Here is a 21,105-nt window from a genome sequence, read left to right on the forward strand (position 1 = left end):
TTAATGCCTAGGATCTTAAGACCTTGCCTAAGTCCTTCATCTCAAACTCTTCCATAGCCAACCTTTCATTAGGTCGAATCTGGTCCTTTCCTTGCTCACAATGAGCATGTCATCTACATACGGCAGCAAGTAGATGACTTCATCAATCTTAGTGCCTTTGTAGTATAGACAGTGTCATAATAGCTCTGAAAACCCTTTCTTGATCATGAACTCATCAAACCTTTTTGTTCCATTGTCTTGGTGACGTTTAAGTCCATACGGGGACTTAATCGGTTTGCAAACCAAGTCTTCTTTACCTTTTTCCTCATATCCTTTAGGTTGTTGCATGTAGATTTCTTCCTCAAGTTCCCCGTATGTAGAAATACGGTAGTTACATCCATTTGATCAATTTCTAGGTCAAATTGAGTAGCTATGGTAAGTATAATTCGATGGTTTTATACTTAGCCACGGGTGAGAATATCTCATTAAAGTCTATCCCTTCTTTACGTGTAAATCCCTTAGCCACTAGTCTTGCCTTAAACTTCTTAGGATGTTGTCTCGGTGAGTCATTCTTTGTGTTTGAAAAGCCACTTGCATGACAACATGCTCTTTCCTTTAGGTTTCTTTACTAGTATCCGGGTTACGATTCTTTCTCGGAGATTCCATCTCTGTGTCCATTGCCTTGGACCATTTCTTGGCATCTTTATCGAGTCATAGCTTCTTCATAAGACTTAGGTTCTGTCATTTCCACTCCCATAGCACAAAAGAATGCATGAAATAGCACTTAACTTCCTGTGAAGGATGTTGAATCTCGTGTAGGTCTAGGAATCCTTCTAGTTCTATCTCTCGGGTCGAGTTGGTAGTCTTGGATTTCCTCATTTTCTTGTCCTTCTTCAGTAATAGGTTCCACCCGAATGTTGTCATCACGAACTTGGTCATTTCCTACCAAGTTTTCATCTCCACGAGTATTTTCCACCCGTTGGTTCCACAGGCATTATTAGGTTGAGTGTTCCTTGTTTGCATGTCCACAGATGTGCTACGCGGGGTTAGTGTCTAAAATAGGACTAGATATTGCATTATTATTAGTAATACAAGGGAATAAATCTTCCTTAAAAACAACATCCCTATCGTTTATGGTTTTAAAACCTTATTCTCTCTTACCCATAATGTCGTAGCCTTTAGTACCTTCGGGATAGCCTAGGAACACACATTTTAGAGCTACAGGCTCTAACACCAACACTACGATGTGCATAGGGCGCACATCCAAATACCTCTTAAGTTTGAGAGATCGGGAGGCTTGCGACCCGGATCTCCTCCTGGTGTCTTGAATTCAATAGCCTTTGGATGGACTTGTTCACCGGGTGTAGGCTGCGTTAACACGAGCTTCTCCCCAAAATCCTTTAGTAAGCCCGGTTGCAATAATAGGCATCGACCTTGTTCATCGAGGTCCTATTCATTCTCTCGGCTACCCCATTACGGTGAGGAGTAATTCTCACGGTTACGTGCCTTTGAATTCCAACGAGCCACAATACTGTTAAATTCATCAACTGCAAAACTCTAAGCCATTGTCGATCCTTAGGGTTTTAACCCTTTGATTAGTTAGATTTTCCATTAGGGTTTTCCATTGTATGAATTTAGATAAAGCCTCATTTTTATGTTTAAGTAAAAATACCCAAACTTTCCTAGAATGGTCATCAACAATAGACATAAAATACACATTTCCACCATGTGTTGGAGTTTTCTCTGGTCCCCAAAGATCAGAGTGAACATACTCCAATATGTGCTTAGTTTTGTGAATACCAGAGTTTTAAACTTTAACCTATGATGCTTACCTAGGACACGGGATTCACGAAATCCACTTTACTTACTACTGTCCCTTACCAGTGCCACTTTGATCACTCATGATGCGTAGGCCTTTCTCAACGATATGCCCCTGACCTTCTTGCCATAGGATAGCTTTTAGGTCTTCCGGATTCTTGGTGTTGCATTGTTGCGGTTGAGTCTTTGATTCTCCATCTAAGTAGTATAACCCTTCATGTTTGTGGCCTTTGATTATTGTCATAGCACCCTTACTTAGCTTCATTGAACTCGCTTCAATTTTGCTAACAATATATGTCATCAGAACACTTATGAAATCAAATTTCTAGCAAGATTAGGGACATACCTTACACCGATTAGGGTTCGACAATCCCATCAAACATTTTAAAACTTACATTACCTGAACCTTCTATATTGCATGTGTTGTTATTTCCCAGAATTACTTTGCCACCATTAGAATTTCTGTAGTCAGTTAGGATTTCCCTAGAATTTGTCATGTGAAAAGTACACGAATCCAAAATCCGAGTCATCTTTAAAAGATGTAGATGCAACATAGACTTCACCACTATCATAGCCATACGAGTAGTTTGCTTCTTGTTGCTTGTCATTTTGTTGTCTGTTTTGATCGATTTTCGGAAAACCTTCCACCTTTCTTGTTCTTGTATTTGTTGTTGTAGAAATAGCGATCTTTCTTATAGTGTCCAGGTTTTCCACAATAGAAACACCTTTGTAGAATCACCGAATCTCTTGATGGTGATCTACTCTTCCCTTTGTTTGAGTTTCTATGATGATGTGCACTATTACTTCTACCCCGTTCGGTAGGATTTCTTGTGAGATGGCCTTCCCCTACTTAGGTTCATTTCACCATGTCCGAGTGGATTTTTCACTCTTCATCTCTAAGTCTTTAGATTTTAGAGTGAGATGACTTCATCAAGTGTGATTGAAGTCCTTCCATACTTGATTCTTTGTCTTTACCTCTACGTATGAATCGTGTGCAATGAATTCAAAATGATTATAGCACGATTTTCATCACTTAGAGCTTCATTCTCTCGAATTAGCCAATTCAATGTGCATTCGAGAAACTCATCAAGATTCGATCTAGGGTTTTTAGTGTGGCTCATCTTAAACCCAAAGATCCTTTCTTTTAGGTAGATCTTGTTAGTTAGGGATTTTTGTTGAAGCCCCTTTCTTCAAGTTTCTTCCAAATTTTAGGCGGTGTTTCTTTTATCAACCAATCCGATAATGGCATCGAAAGGTTGAAAATTATGATTCCGTGGGCATTTGTTTCCAACGATTCTTCTTGTTGAATCTTTGAAGTGTTTTACGGCCATTCAATAGGGTCTTCAAGAACCCTAAGTAGTTTACGGTTGAGCCGGCAGGGGATCGATCTTTCTCCTCGAGATCCCTGTAGTCCACTTGGGATCCATCAAAACGATCAATGTCAACTTTGATATTGCTCATGTTAGAAAAATCAAAATTAAATTGAGTTGAGTTTAGAAAGATTTGTTTATTATCGGTTGTGGAATTTCCACAGATTTTCCACTTGTCCACAACTTCTTGTTGTGTTTCTTCTTCTTCTCGAGTCTTGATCACTTTCTTGAAACTTTCTTGAGTTGATTTAAGCTTGAACCAAAGGCTCGATACCCTTTGTAGGAATTTTACTTGGTGAAATTCCAAGGTTTAACCTACACCGACTCAATGTTCACGGTTAAAACGACAAGGACAAAAATTGTCCTTTCAAATCAATTAATATCAATTCACACGACAACCAAGAAATTGGTCGTTTTCACTTGCACGACAAAGGAACTTGTCGTTCTCACTTATTCGACAGGATCGTTTGATTCTCCGAAACGATCTGTCGTTCTTGCTGAATAAAACTCGAGAGTTCGAGCTAACCCTAGCTCATTTCTCTCCTCTCGAACCTTCGAGAGTTTCAAACTCTCTCTCTTTCTCTCTCGCCTCTCTCGGTTCTCAAACCCTAGAACCAGAGATCTCCCTCGATCTCTTGATCGATCTAACCCAGAAAATCACCCCAAACATAACACACACACATATTCACAAAGATTAGCCAAAACACAGTAGTTTAGAGTAAGAAATCAAACACCAGAAATATAGAGGTTCGCCCTAAATTAGGGGTACGTCCTCTGATGAGCTCGCCTTGAAGATCGACCTCAGATCTTGCACTATGTGAAGGAATATTACAACAGGTGAGAAATCCAGTCACAGATCGACTGGTATTTCTAAAGTATTCTCTCTTTTGTTTTTCTGTGTTTATTTCTCTCTTATTTTTCTGATTTCTCACACTAACTTTCTTTGTTTCTTTTGCATGAACTTGAAAAACAACATACAGGGCCGAACAATCTCTCGAATCACGGTAACCCTGAGGCTTTTTGCTTCGTATATTTTTTCCTCTCTTCTCTTCTGTTCCTTTTATAGTTGTAGTTCTAGGGTTGATCACAGAACTAGGAGTTAGTTACAACTTCGGTTGTAACTAACAACTAGTTGATCCCTTGAACGAAGACCACTAGGATACGATTTACATTGTATACATTTTGCTTTTATTTGTAATTTTCACTTCATCTGTAAAACTGTAATAATAAAGGTTACAGTGAGGTCTAATTTTAACAACATGTAACGATAAGGTATATAATAATTTTGGAAAACTCTTAATAGACACCCTTCAAAGAGATACATCCTTACATCTTCTAGAAAGTAATTGGGATTTTTTCATATATAGTTTTATTAGGGTCAAATTTTACATTTTTATTACTATAAGAGAAAATAAACCAAATTAGAAAAACTAAAGTTTTTTTTTTCAAAAATACGGGAGTCTTCTTCCCCAAAAAACTTCTCCTTCTTAAAAGAGCAAAATAAAGTGAGTTGTTCTTCATTGGAGGCAACACTCCACCCAAACAATCAAGTGATGGACATCTAAAATTAACAGCCACCAAAAATGTAAAAGTTTTTTGTAATCTCCATGAATGTCCACTAGGAACTTTGGGTTGATCTCCATTAACGCTGGCGATAAGCTTTTCTTCGATATTCTTCCATGGCAGTCGGATCACCGTGGGGAGATCTCCATGAAGCCGACGAGAAAGGATCAACAATCGAGGAGGAGATCTAATGAAACCATTGAATATCAACGATTGAGGGAGATCTCCTTGGATTTTCATATACCCACACATTTTGGGTTTTCTTTTAAAAAAAAAAACAAATCTGATTTTTTTTGAATAAAAAAATTGATGTTGTTTAGTGTGTTTTCTTAATTATTATGATAATTATTTGTTGTTGTTTGGTTGATTTACATATATTTTTACTATTTTTTTATGATTTTCGAAAATCTGGAAGAAAACTGTTACTGCATTTAATTTCTGGGAAATATAAAAAGAACAGTGAGTGTGTGTTAAAATTTCAATATAAAAATATGTTGCGTTTACGTTGTTTTTAAGTTTTATTTACGTTATTTTTTCATCTTCCCAAAATTGAAAGTTAAATGTACATGCAATACAATAATAACACAAATATAACTGAATGTGACAAGAAGATATTGCAAATATGTAGAAAATTTATGTATACTGATGCAATAACAACATTAGTAGTTGTTTTGTGTGTTTGCTATAATTATTTGTTCATCAATCGATATTGTTTTGGTTGAAAGCAACAAAAACTACACAATATCTACAAAAGAATAATTAAGTTGTTTTCATATTATTGTGAAGTTTTTTTTTTTGTGTTATTTTTGCAACATGAAAATATTACATAAAATTAAGTTGTTTTCGTGTTATTTTAAAGTTTGTTATGAATTACTATACACTACACTAGTTGTTCAACATGTAAAAAAATAGAATTTTACATATCAAAACAAAAATGTATCTTATCTCTTACATTAAGACATGTAAAATAATAAGAGATCACACATTATATTGATTTTCAATAAAGTGGGGGGATTGATAGGAAGAGAATGTAAATATGAAGAAAAATTACTTATATTTAGTAATAACAGTGTTCGTTATTTTACCGTTATTTTAAAGTTGTAAATACGTTGTTTGATTTTGTTGCTTTTTGAGCATGTTGCTTTCACGTTGTTTGTACGTTGAGTTTCAGTTATTAAAATTTGTAGATTCTTTAAATTATATATACAGTTGTTTTTATGTTTTTATATCGTTGTTAAATGGTTGTTAACAATTTTAAAAAGCTACTAACAACTATTGTTTTTTTTTTAAAAAAAATATTATACCAATACTTGATGTAGAAATTAAAAATATAATAATAGTTGTTTCTCATTGTACTAAAAAATATAAACAAATAAAAAAAAATTATAATTTTTAATATCCTATGCAAGATACATGTGAAATTAAATAGAAAAATATTTAAAAAATTATAAAAATAAAGTTTCTTAAAAAATATTGCTCTTCAGCACATACAACCAAAACCAAATAGCTCAATTATTAATTCATGTACAGTAGCTTCAACTTTCTTAAAAGACTTTGAAACATTTTCTTGTATACTTTTAATGTTTGCAACTCATGACTTCATTCTACCAAAGGAATAGAAATGAACAACAAGTCTATTCTGATCAACTTTGAAGTTCATCATCACTAGAAATCAAGTCCTGCAGCAGTTAAAACAACATTAAACAAACTATAAAACAACTTTCTGCTATGATTTCTTTTTCAAATGAATGAACAACAATCAGAGAACATTTCAAACAAGACAAATCAAAAAAGCAAATTATAAACCTTGACAATATTTTTCTTTGGAAGCTTCAACTTGTCAACAACGTCAGAGGTCTTATCACGCACCTAAAAATATTAGGATGACAAAAATAATAAAACAATGAACCAAATAAAATACGATTACTAGTTATACAATACTGCAAGTATATCACGTATTGATGAACAACATTAAAACAACAATATAACAACTAAAATATAACATAATTTATAAAATTTAATAAATATGCAACTAAAACAATTCTAATTAAAACTCAAATACAATTGATAAATGTAAGACTTAACCTAATGATCTAGTTTTTTTTAAAAAACTTAATAACCTTAGAATAAGAATCGTATAATAACTAAATTAAAACTAAAAAATAATTAATTAGAAACAGAAAAAAAAATGAGAGACATAGATCATTTAAGGTTGAGCAATTCTTCTAACTAAATACATCAAAAAAAAAATATAAACATAATAAATCAAGTATTTGAAACTAGATAAAGACAACAAAAACTAATACATTAATCTTTAAAGTTGTAACCTCATCATCATTATCTCACATTGTTTCCTGAAAAACCTCTTCAATGAATGACTTGGTGAAATAACAACAATAAAAAAAATTAAAAGATGAAACAACTATAAAACAATTTATAAACAACGTTAAATCAACGTAACCATTAAAATATTTAGATACGATTTCTAATTCATAAAAAAGATAAAATATAGATCAACAAAAGTAATATCTAAACAATACCACGAAAATGCTAACTTAAAGTTGAAATAAAATCACATTTGAATATGCCCTATTCCTTTAAGCTAGTGAAGAATTCTCTTAGGCATTTCACCAAACACTTAGCAAGTGTACTTTTATATGTATATATATGAGAACTCAACTTACAGAATACTAAGAACAAAATTCCTAAAATCTGTAAGAAAAATAGAAAATTCAATAATAAATAAGCAAATAAACAACAAACTCTTATAAAAACTATCAAATCTAAACTTTATTTTTATAATTTTAGCAAGAAGAAGAAGAAGAAGAAGAAGACCTTACAAGCATCAATTGAACGATAATGGTGGCTTGAGAAGAGGCTTTGCGTGATGAAGAGAGGCTACATATGGTGATTGTGCGAAGACGAGTGTGAAAGTTTGATAAGCTTGATGAGAGAGTGAGAGATGATATGTTGAATCCAGATTTGAATGAGGTTAGATATGAGAAAGGAGAACAAAAGGTAAATATGTAATTATAAAACTTTAAAAAGTATTAAAGAAAATTTTAAAAAGTAAAATTGTTAAAAATTAGAAAGGATAATCTAAATGTTAAAAATTGGTCAAAATAGTCATTTTGTGTAAAAATTCCAAAGTAATTTAATTGATTACATGTCAAAAATGAAGAGAGAATATTATAGGCTTTGGTGTATTGAATCAAACTTAGATTATAAGGGGTGCACTGATACCCATCCTAAATTATTATTATTTGATTGGTTCAATTACTTTAATTTCTTTTTAACAAAATGAAAAATAATCCCCTCACCACCCCTATCTAAGCTTTCCTTCTCAGTCCTCTGCCATTTGGTCATTTTTTCCAGCGCGGCCATTTGATCCGACTCATGCTTGGTCTGTCATCTCTTTTGTCTTCATCATTGCAATAGCTGGTAAACTACTCATGGTTCTTTTAGGATTATTGAAGTTTTTTTATTCTCTAGGTGAATAGTTTTCTTTGTATTTAAATTCAGTTATTTAATTCTAAACTTTGATGATTCAAATAGTTTTTAAATAATTCGTTTATGGTGCAGAATTATGGCTCTTTGTCTCTTTCTTGGAGAAAGACAGAATAGAATTTTTAAGGCTTTTCAAATTTTTTTTTTATAATTGAAACTTACTGGATTTTGAAATGGAGATTTAAACCTCTCGAAGTCTATGGACACATTTAATTTTCGAAGACAGAAATACTAACCCAAGACACAATACAGATTAATGAAGAAAAGATAAATATCCTTATATTATTAATTTCACTTAAAATGGCATGTAACTCCACGATACCACAAATTCTGCCTTCAATCTATCATCAATTCCAGAGAAATAATTTCTTCAACTCAAAATAAACCTCTCACTTTTATGCACTAAAATCGATTATAAGATAAAAAAGAAATTGTTCAGAGTCTCTCCCTTAAATCTTTAAACTTGATAACGATAGCCAAATATCAGTTTTCAATATTTTAATAAATCCATCTTCCATTCCCTCAAAAAAAAAAAAAAAACTAAATAAATAAATTCTTTTCAAATAAATAAATATACAATGTGTAATATTCCACCAAAATACCATGTGACTCAATATTATAACCAATCACTATTCAAGATTTTAGGGGTGCATGAATATGACTAATTTTAGGGTGTCTATTGTAGAAATACCCAATAATTTTTTGTGTAACATTAAATAATATATTGATTCTATATCTTTTTGTTAGGTAGATTATGAATTTTGTCTTTTCTCTTTACCATTTACTGCTAAGCCCTTAATTTGGTCATTTTCTTCGGATGATTGGATCAAAATTAATTGTGACGTAAATGTAGGTTACGATTCATATGTGCATTGGCTTTGGCTAGGAATCACACAGGTTCTATTTTGTTGGTGACTTCTAATATGCTAAACTTCTTTGACCCTCTTATTGGAGAGACAGGGACGTAGCCATGGAGAAGGCCATGTGTTGGAATTTTCCTTTTGTGTTAATTGAGAGTGATTTAGAAACAGTTGTCAAGGCGCTAGAAGGATCATGCCCCATGTGGAGGATTGATAACTATGTGCAAATTTATAATAAGTTTTCTTGTAGTTTTTTGAGTTGTAATTTTTCTTTTGTTTTAGGGTTTGTAATTTTGCAATCCATAACGTGATTTGCTGGGCTTTTGCCAATGATATAACTGGTACAATTGATCTTTCAATCAATCCTAATAATACTTTTTGTAATGACCATAAGATATAAGACTTTTCTATCTATAAAAGTTTATTTTAAAAAAAAATAAAACTTGTAAAAATAACAGTTTGTAACAATTTTATAACATCATAGTTTTTTTATTTAGTTTTTAAACATTATTTTCAAAATTATAATCTATATAGTTATAAACGTCAAAACATTAGTTATAAATTTACAAATTTTGTTTATAAGAAATATATTTTTTCATTTATAATTATGACCGAATGGAGTAGTTGCTATTCTATAATTGAGGTTATGAATTAATTAGTCTACTGCACCTAAATCATTCTGGTTCAGAGAATGAGCTAACCATCATTTTTGCTATGAAACTTATGGGCTCCACTTCACTTCACGTGTGTAGAACATCTATTTAGAATTCTTGAAACTAAGTAAATTATATTCTAATTGAGAGGTTATAACTAAATAGAGTTATACTACAAGAAAAAAAATTCAAAACACTAAAAAATATCAATGTAAAAACAATAACAATAAATAATCCTTAATACTACATTATAATAAAATTATTTTTGAGTAAATATAATATTTACATGTATTACAATTTGGAATAAAATTATTAATTCTACATAAATAAATTTATAAATTACAATTTAGGGGTTATCTTATTTATAACTGGCTCAAATTGGAATTTAATTTTTTTTATATAATAAATTAGAGGTTATTCTTGAATAGAGTATTCTTAAATAGAGGTTCTAGTCGTTTTGGCATCATAACAATTTTTTTAGTCTTTTTTTCATAAATGTGTATGTTATAGTCATTTAAAATTATCCGTAAATTTTTAAAATATTTAAATAAATTACAATACCGAAATTAGGTTAAAATATTTTATTACACACACGACTATTTTTTTTATACATGGCATGGTAAGTAATTGTTTGAATCTTAATTTCAGCACGATAAATTATTCAATTTTTTTAAATTTTTTTAAAATTATGTTATATATATATATAGCTACAACATACGCGATTATAAAAATAAAAAAATTGACTATATTAAAGTTAGTCTAACACTATTAGCGTGGAAATAAAATGTGATATATAAATTTCATGAGCTACTAATTATTTTATAGCCCAGTAATTTTGAGATAAAATTTCATATATTTTACAATTCTATTAACCAAACCTAATATTGACTATTAAGATTTTGACTTTTGTCGATGGAATCTTAAATAATGAAATTATTATTTATATTACATAAGATACTTAATTATACCTTAATTTTGCAATATTAAATTGAAATATGTTTCGTCAATAATGTATAAGTATTACTAACACATGGTACTTCCATAAATGATAACACTTATGAAGATGTTGTTGTTAATTATGGGGTAAATATCATTTTGGATCCTCTGTTTTATAAAAGTTACCAATTGGACCCTGTATTTTGTTAAATGACAAAATGGATCCTATATTTTTTAAAATAGTACAAATAGGACCCTGAATTGATTTTTTGTCAAAATAAAGTTTAATTATAATCCGATCTAAAAGTGCTATGACAAAACTGTTTACATTTTTTGTATCTGTTCGTATTAAGCATTGTCTTCAAGTTGGTTGTATTAAAAAAAAAAGTTGTCAAAAATTAAGCTCATGGTCCTATTTTTACTATTTTAGAAAATACAGGGTTTATTTTGTCATTTAACAAAACACAGGGTCCAATCTACGACTTTTGCAAAATACAGGGTCCAAAATGGTATTTACCCTTAATTATGTCACTATTAATTAAATAATTATACTATTACTAATAGTTATATGACATGCATATTAGTGGATAACTTCGTGTATATGCTCATCAAAATAAGGGTGCATAGTGAACTCTTATTAGAATTAGAATTATTAGTTGAGAAATGTGGGACCTTAATGATGTTTTTAATATATAATAAATGTGTATGTACATGATTTTTATTTTATCTATTTATGTTTCTTTAAGTTTTTTCTTAATTATGACCAACTGTTATAAAAAAAAAATTAAAAAAAAATAGCACAGTACCAAATGCCCATTGGATGGGAGAAAATAGTCTACTCAAAGAGATAAAAATTAAAAATATGATTATTCAAAAATTATATATTATAAAAAATAGAAAGCATTATTTACAAGAACAAAGGTTTATACAAAAATTATTATATAGATAAGTACTCCTCGTTTTGTTGTAGGGGAAGTTTTATGTAGCCCTTATCTTATATAGTTTAGTTGTATTTTACTTGTGTTGTGATTAATGAAATCAATTTCTTCTTAATAAATTAAAGAAAAATACATAAGCCACTATAAATAAAAGACATCTTAAATTACCAAACACTACAAAAATAATGAGGATGGCCTTTGAAAATTAAGGTAAGAGCTCATAATCAGTGAGGATGCCAAAAAATATAAAATGAAAGAGTAAATTATATTAAAATAAATAAATAATTTTTGGGGAAGTACAATTAAATCAGTTATTGGCTAAGTTTGGTACAGTTTTAATAGATATCATTTTCTATTATAATTTTCTTCAAATTTTAGGCTTTATATTGTAATCGTATTACTAATAATACCATAACTCATATTCTTAATTACTTGTACTAATAAATTTTTGGAAATCAATTAATTTTTGGAAAATAACAAGACTATTATATATTTATATAATAAATCAAAATTTATTGGTGTCTTTCCATAAAAGGGAGATACCATAATCATTATAAGCTTGAAAACCTCAACAACAGGAGGTAATTATCATTTAATTTAATAAAAAATATTTTTTGAATAACAAAATATCAAGTAAAATAATAATGATTAAATGGAAAGCAAAGTCATTCGTTATAATTATTATTTATTTTTCTATTAACAATGACAATACTTTAAATCAATTTAAATATATATGAACCAATGCTTAGCGTTTGGTTGGAGGTAATGAAATGGAATGGAATGGAAAGGAAATAATTTTCATTCCATTCCTTTGTTTGGTTGCATTTTAAAGTATTGGAATGGCATTCCAATGGAATGCTCTTTCCACCATTGGAATGACTATTCCATTTTAAAAAGGAAGGAATGACCATTCCAATGTAACAAGAAAAAAAATTTAATTATTTTTTTATCAATTTTTTTTATGCATTTTAAATTTTATTCCATTCCATTCCTATTCTTATTCCCATTCTCATTCCTATTCCTATATTTTCATTCCTCTCAACCAAACGCTAAATGGAGATAACAATAACATATTTCTTTTCCAAAAATATACATCAATGTTGTCTTAATAATAAGTAAAAATTTGGTATTGTGTTACCTCAAAAAACAGAAGAAGAAAACAAACAATGGACAAGGACAAATGCTTGAGTCGGCTCTAATAGTATTATTGGAATGTTACCTAATCTAATCTCATAAAATATTATCCCTAATAGAAACACTATAATTATATCTATACATATATATATCATTACAATATAAGTTTGGGAAAAAAGAAAATTATTAATCAGTAGAGTTGAGTAATGGAAGGAGAATATTTATGATGATATATATATAGAATCAAAAAGTTGTATGTGAAGAAAAAAAGAAAGTGTAAAATAATGGAATAATAGGTTTGTGATTTGTCGTTACCCACAAAAACAAAAAAAAAAATGTAACAAAGAGATCGAAAAAGTAAAGAAAAGAAGGTTGTGATATGTACGTGTTAAAAGTGAAGCTCTATGTGTGTTGTTGGGTGTGCTTATTTCTTTTTTCTTTTTTGTGAGATTATTATGAGAGATTATATCATGTTCTTAGATTAGGATCATTAGGATTAGGATTTGGATTTGGATTAGATGGGTATAATATATAGGGATATATATATATATAGATTCCAGCTTCATATAGGCACCAATTAATATTATCCCAGAGTGCGCACTGCTAGCTGATTATGATGCCACCCTTAATAATATTAGATTTGTTTACTAGATTCCATGTTATTCTAATCACACTCAAAACAAATTAAGGTAGTGTTTGGTTGAATGTAATGTATATAATCAAAGTCCCCATTACCATGTTTGTTTTCTCATTTTTGTTGTTGTAATAGGGTTATAACGTATAATGTAATGCTTATTATATTGGATGGTGTAATTACCATTAATATGTACATAAACAAATGTTATGAGAATTACATTGTCGCGCTTTTGATAAAATAATACATTTAACTAAAAATAAAATGAAATGATTTTAATACTCTTACATAACTAATTTATTAAATTAAAGTAGAGATAGTTTTGATAATACACATTTTATTTCATTACATATTTATATTTAACTAAACATAATAATTAAGATTACAATAATCATTCTCTTAATACCGATTTTTATTAATTAACAAATGAATCTTAATATGATAAATAGATTACAATAATCATTGTGTTAATACTAATTTTTATTAATTAATAAATGAATCTTAATATGATAAATAAACTCTAAAATAATAATAAATAATAATAATAATAATAAAAAGGTTTTTAACATGGTTTTGAAATTAATTTTTCATACTCCACGAGTTCATATTACTTTTGAGATTTCACAAAGTGTTTACAGAATATAAGATATAAATATTTCTAAATTATTCTCTCTTTTTGAAATCGGTCGTCCCTTTCCCTCTAGATTTTGTCCCTATTGATAAGATTTTTCTATGACAATTATGCTTTTCGATTCTGTTTAGGTAACTATTTGTGAAACATGGACAATCCACATGTTTCACATTTATAACATGTGGATCAAATAAAATAACTGTTAGCAACTGTCTTCTAATCTAATCTTTGAAGCGGTTTTAATCGAGAACACATTCTGACTATGACTCATGTTATTCAACAATGTACATGGAATAATTGGTTATATTCCACGAGACGATGTTTAAATTGTTTTGTTCTCGCTCAACCTTTCCAGGGCAACCCTGAGACTTAGTCGTTTGAAATAAGTTATATTATGCTTATTTCTCTTAATTTTTCAACATACTCACAAGTATGTGGGTCAATGAGCTACAAGTTCTTAAAGAATTCATTATCTATCCTTTCCAGCAATATGACTTCATTCTGTTATACCTCAGAAGACTTCTAGTGTTATCATCTCACCATATGTTGCTTCAATTGTATTGTCTGCGCGTAATGCGAGATTGACATTGCTTGTTATATTAATTATCTTCCCGAGACATTTCATTTATTGTTGAGTCTTCTATGGTTTTTGTGTCTAAATTTTCATGTCCATATTTATAGCTCGAAATATGGACATAACAACTGCCCCCTAAAAAAAGAGTTTTTTATTATAGAAGTTAAAAATAGATATTTTGGTCTTTTTTCTTTCAGCAATGAGTACTTTCTTGGCAATTTTATCTTCTCGAGAAAATTAAATTGTGTCTTTTCAACTGACGAGCTTTTCAACTATTCATTCGCTTTATCAAGATTGAATCCTAGTCATTTGATTCAAATTGATGCCTGATTAATAGTTCTCCTATTTCCATTATATATAGCAAGGATTTTTATCATTGCCCTCTTCTTCACCTCATTCGAAAAATAAACCATACAGTAAAAAACCCTTTTTACTCACGAAGCTTTTGCATGCCCAGCTTGTCCTTGACTTTCTTCTTTCGTGTGACCAACACCATTTTTTCTTATCCTCGTTCTTGTTATATCCCGGACTCTTGTCACCGGAGATTACTAGTTAGAAACCTCCAACGCTTCAAAAAAACTCCAAAACTTGTAAGTCACTAATCTTTGCCATAAATTCGCTTATTGTCATTTATTTGTTTTATTGTTGGTTTTTTGAAACACTCTTTACATTATTTTTGTTTAGAATTAGACAAGGTGGTTATTGTTTTGGCGATTTCCTTCTATGAATTACTTTACTGAAAATTCCTAAACTTATAGGATATTGTTTTGGGATTTTTTTAGGAATATACTATATTAGGAAACTATTTACAAAAATAACGTTAAATATAAAACAAACACAAAATGACGTGACACGTCATCATCTTCTTCACGGGAACCTTCAAACTAAATCAACTGCTAATCCTAAAAAGCAGGAATCAAGCGCGTGATTCACAATCTACAAAGAACATATAAATTCCTCAAGTTTCATTTTAAAGTTCATTCGAACCAAAAAAACCTAAAAAATTCTTTGACAGTCGCAAATCTCCATCGCCAAATGCAGAAAACACCATTATCGATAACCTCCATTGATGAGATCTTCTGAGCTTAAACCTTCATCAAATTAGCAACCATTGGTTCATTACCTCAATCAGAACATAATCAAACAACAAAAAAAATATCATACAACTATTTGCGATTCTCTGTCGACTAATCTCAGAGCAACTCCTTCGTCAAAAACCTCTATTGATGAAAAATATTCAGACCTTAGAGCTTGCACGAACTAGCAAATGCTAAATGCATCACTGCAATCACTAATATCGACAAGAGAGAATATCTATCAATAAGAATATACAAGAACAGAGGATAACCAAGAAGTTGTGAAGAACGAAAAATCTGGAAAAAAAAAATTTGAACAAAAAAGGTATGTAATACCAATCAATACATCTTGCACATTCATAATCTAAACAAATTCTTATTTAATATTCAATTATTTTGATATATTAAACAGATAACAAATAATTCCAAGCTACAATTACATCTTACAAACAAGAATCCTAGACCAATCATATATTTTTCCAAGAAATTTACTCTTGAAAAGTTGTTACTTACTGTTATCAATCTTTAACATTCTCAGGAAATGGATCCTATGACAATAATACTATTTTACAACGGATTTTGAGAAGAAAATGTCAATTACAGAAACTATGAAGTGACATGCATATTACTTCAAAGAAAATTCTTTTATGCAACTCTTGTTCAAACAATTTGTGAAAGTTTGGAGCTTGACAAGAACATGTATGAAGTTAATGTTCAATTCCAAGTGAAAATAGGAATACCACCTATGAAGATTAAAGATGACAACAGTTGCAAATTCTACCAACAATTAAGAATAAAAAATGATGATGAGACAACCTATCCTTTAATGGTGAACTTCAAAGAGTTATCTACATGTACCAGAATTGAACAAGCAACAACAAATTTTGACACATGCTCTAGGTCTTACATAGACATCAACTATATCCATGGTAATTACTTTGGATCAAATTTAGAACTCACTGAAAAGAACACAAGAATGGCTAGTTACATAGAAGGAATTGCAGATATGATAGTGGATGCAACTGAACAATCAGATAACAGAGAATTAGCAACACAAGTAATTACCCATCCTTAACAAATTCAAGTTGGACAAATTTTCAGAAACAAGGAAATTTTAAAGACTGCCATCAGCCTTTACTCCATCAAAATAAAACCAACCTTTCAAAGTTAAAAGATCATCACCAGTAGATTACAAGCTAGTATGTTTGGATGACAATTGCAAATGGAGTTTGCTAGCATCAAAGCATGGAAAAACATTGATGTTCAAAATAAGAAAAATTGAATATACACACACTTGCTCAATAGACATAACCTCTGGAGACCATCCTCAAGCAACAAGCAATCTAGTTGGGAATGTTATAAAGAGCAATTACATAAATCCAAAGCGAAATTACCCTCCAAATGAAATAGTTGATGATCTGACTGATAACTATAGTGTCATAATTTCATATCAAAAGCTTGGAGGGCTCGAGAGAAGGCTAAGGAGCATATTAGAGGTTGTCCACAAGAGTCATATGCAGATATACCTGCAATTTTGTACATGATGCAGCAAAAAAACCCAGGTATTTCATATTTTTATCTATATCTGAAAATTTCAATAGTAGCGAAATACAATTAAGCTTCCATAGCAAATATTAAGCATGCTTACTATAAAATATTCAACTAAATAGTAGTTGCAAACCTTATATTGTCAATAATCATACCTGGAACTGTTAGTTACAATTTACAAGGTTTATTATTACTTTTTGTGTTACTATATAGAAAAATATATTAATTGTAAATATTTACACCACATGAACTGTTACAGACTTAGTAACAGATGAAAAGGGAAGGTTCAAGTACTTATTCTTTGCTATAGGAGCTTCAATAAGAGAATGGAACCATTGTACACACCAATAGTTGTAACAGATGGCACTTTCTTAAAAAATCCACATAGAGGGACATTACTAATTGCTAATGCACAGAATGCAAATAGACATATAGTTCCACTTGCATTTGCAATCGTTGACTCTGAAAATGATGAATCATGGCAATGGTTCTTTCAAAAATTACAAGAATCCTATGGGGAAAGAGATGGACAATGCATTATTTTCGACAGATATGAAAGCATTGCAAAGGCAGCAAAAGAGAATTTCCCAAATTTAATGCATGGTGTATGTTGCTATCACTTGTTCAAAAACATAAAGTCTAAATTCAGAAAAAGAGGAAATGAGCTAAAAAATGCATTCAATGGTGCTTCCAGAGCTTACACAGAAACTGAATTTGAAGAATTTATGAGAGACTTGGACAGTATTGATGAGAGGATAAAACCATACTTGTTTGATGAAGTTAGTATTGGCAAATGGACAAGAATATACAACTCCAACAAACGATATGCAATTATGACAAATAACATAGCTGAATCCGTTAATGCAGCAATCAAAGAAATCAGGGAATTACCAGTTGTAAAATTAATAGAATGCCTCAACAGTCTTGTACAAAAGTGGTATTGGAACAACAAGAATAGAGCATTGGGAATATTCACAAATCTGGCAAAAATATCTGAAGAAACACTATTGCAGCAAAGAAAAATGAGCCTCAAATATAAAGTATACTGCCTTGTATATAATAAATTTAATCTATTATTTAAATAACACATACAAACTCTTTTTCAATAAAATTCATATGATCGTTGTAATGGTGTTGTGCTTTATTGCATATGGGTTTTGAGTTGTCAATTTGGACTGAAAATTTAATTTGCTTTCTTAATTTATATTATATTTGCCATTTTATTGAACTGTTTTTACTTTTCCTTGTTCAAATGCAACTCATGTATAATAGAAGATTGAGAAAACACAATCTAATATGGACCCCTAATATTGATAGAATTTGGTTTTGGTCCCGTAAACGAGAGTCATTGCTGCTGTTTTTTAAGCAGCTTGTTTGGTATTTTGTTTGAATGTTTGTTTCATACAAATATTGTTTGAATAGGGTGTTAGTTTAATTACTGTAATTTTTATGCATTTTCAATTAAAAAAATAACACATGCAAACTTTTCTAAACAAATGCAGGTTGAAACATCAAATCTAATAATATACCTAGTCCATGACGTGAAAAAGTCTTATGTAGTAGACATGGAGAAAAAAATATGCACATGTAAACGCTTTCAATTTGATGAAATGCCTTATTCACATGCAATGGCTGTAATAACAAAAAGGCATGGTTCTTGCTATGACTATTGCTCCTACTACTACACACAACAATCGTTTCTGTCAACCTATGAAGAAACAATATTACCATTAGGTGATCCAACAAGTTGGGATATACCAGATGAAATCAAGGAAAGAATTGTGTTGCCACCAAAGCATAAGAGACCTGTTGGCCGTCCTAAGAAAGACAGATACAAAAATATAATTGAGTTGCAATTACAAATCAAATGTGGAAATTGCAACCAAAAGGACACAACAAACGATCTTGCAAGAATGAAGCAGTATTGAAGCCTAAAAAGAAACAAAAGATAACACAAGAACATTCATTTTCTTTTGCTTAGATTGCACAACAAGAGTTTGCATTCATTTACAATTGATTGATAACATAAATAAGACAAAAACATAATTATTTGGTTCTTTAGAATTTCAATTTTATAAAAAAAATATTAACTCACAATAAGTACTTTAGTAATATATTGTATTGTATACTATACTTATTACTTTATGAATTTCGTAGTGAGAACTTAACTTAAACCTAAACATATAAAAAAATTCAAACATAATATATACTGCATCTAATTTACTTAAACATATTATTCTCATAATATGATTAGAATTTTTTACTTTATTGTTCTTATTGTTAGAATGATATTGTTATGATTTCAAAAGCCAAAAATACGCGTACAAAAAAAAAATTCTAACGTCTATCTAACAGCAACTTCAATTCCCCCATAAAGATCCTGAAAAATAAATAACAAAAAAAAAGTCAATTACTGAAAATAGAAAAAATAGTATAGTAACAAAATATAAAAACTTCAAAATTAGATTTAATTTCTATTAAAATACTAACCTGTTGCTAAATGTATAACTTAAGTTGCTATTTCAGTCATAATTTGCACATTAGTTCTTCCTTCAAAAGTATTCCTTTTCTAATAAAATAAAAACTACTGAAACAAATAATTGTAAAAATAAAATAAAACAAATACAAAATAAATTATGACATGAAAATTAGAAAAATAAAAAGCTTATAACATGAACATTAGAAACTTTTTTAATCCTAAAAACTGAAATAGTAAAAAAAAAAAAACAAGGAACAAAAAAATATAAACTATAAAGTTGAATATATCCATAAAAAACCAAAAGATTGAAAAAAAAAAAAAAAAGCAAGTAAAATCCAACCAGGCAGCGCCTATTCATATATCCATAAAAATTTCAAAAGATTATAAATTCTTAATAGTTTGTTTTCAACAGTATCCAATAAGAAAAGAACTATACCATAAACTTCAAACAAACAACAAACTCTAAAGAGTTTGCTTATCAAAAAACTCCAAGCAAGACATTACCTTTACAAATCAAAAAACTCCTAAAAACATTACAAACTCTAAGTAGTTTGCCTATCACAAAAGATGTAACATAAAAAGTTTATTCTTAATCAGTTACATGTAAACTGTTTTGAACCATTACATACAAAAAGTACTTGAAAAATGCACTACTATCAACAATCTACTCATCCCCACCATCGTCCTTAACTGGCGCCCTTCCAGGATGTTCAAATGAAGATATGTATCCATTTACTTGTTTTTCCATGTCATGCACAAACAACTCAACACAAAGTTTGTTCCGGACAAACTTCACATCCAAAGGATTTGGAATATCTTCAATCAAACCATGTGCAAAGTATTTAGAGTACTTGAAAATGAATATACCACAATCACTGCAATGAAACATAAACAATGAATAAATAGGAAGACAAAAAAGGTTATAAAAACAAAATATTAAACAATCAATATAAAACAAAACAACTATAATAATAATAAAAAAAAAAACTAACTAAAGAACAATTACCTATGAGTTTGTTGTGGCAGACCTTGAACTATAAAGATATCAAAGGGATCATACTCACGCTTCCCCTGAAAAATCCTTTAGACATGTCAATATCCTTCCTGCGACCATAAAAACCATTTTGTGCCAGCAGAATTGGGATCATCTCACAGCAAAAGCCTGCACAAAGTTGTTCAAGTTTTTAAATTTGCCAACAGACAGTGAATTGCATACTTTTAAACATCTATTCTTTATGTCAAATATGATCACAATAAAATGTGCCAATGAAGCAACATTCACTGGAATCAAAACATAATCAAGCAACAACCATGGCTTTGAAACAAGCATGCGGAATCCCTCAATATAGCTAGCAGCCCTAAAATTCTTAGGAACAGAAAAGCGATTCTCCCCCTTGTCAAGATA

The 21,105-nt window shown here is 30.0% G+C and overlaps 1 protein-coding gene across 1 annotated transcript; it reads left to right on the forward strand.

The window, feature by feature from the left end:
- Nucleotides 1-16,370: 16,370 nt before the first annotated feature.
- LOC115713798 (uncharacterized) lies at nt 16,371-19,149 on the forward strand. Its single transcript, XM_061114021.1, has 5 exons — nt 16,371-16,730; nt 17,109-17,235; nt 17,481-17,511; nt 17,610-18,261; nt 18,724-19,149. Exons 1-5 carry the CDS (start codon nt 16,371-16,373, stop codon nt 19,147-19,149), a joined length of 1,596 nt encoding a protein of 531 aa, XP_060970004.1.
- The last annotated feature ends 1,956 nt before the right edge of the window (nt 19,150-21,105 follow it).

Source organism: Cannabis sativa, chromosome 4, assembly GCF_029168945.1.
Source record: "Cannabis sativa cultivar Pink pepper isolate KNU-18-1 chromosome 4, ASM2916894v1, whole genome shotgun sequence".
NCBI classification, from domain to species: domain Eukaryota; kingdom Viridiplantae; phylum Streptophyta; class Magnoliopsida; order Rosales; family Cannabaceae; genus Cannabis; species Cannabis sativa.

Excerpts from the sequence above, each read along its gene's own strand:
- LOC115713798 (XM_061114021.1), top strand. The coding sequence starts at position 16,371 with ATGTATGAAGTTAATGTTCAATTCCAAGTGAAAATAGGAATACCACCT. Across the intron at positions 16,731-17,108 it reads ACAGAGAATTAGCAACACAA|TGTCATAATTTCATATCAAA; the intron begins GTAATTACCCAT and ends TGATAACTATAG. Across the intron at positions 18,262-18,723 it reads AAATGAGCCTCAAATATAAA|GTTGAAACATCAAATCTAAT; the intron begins GTATACTGCCTT and ends AAACAAATGCAG.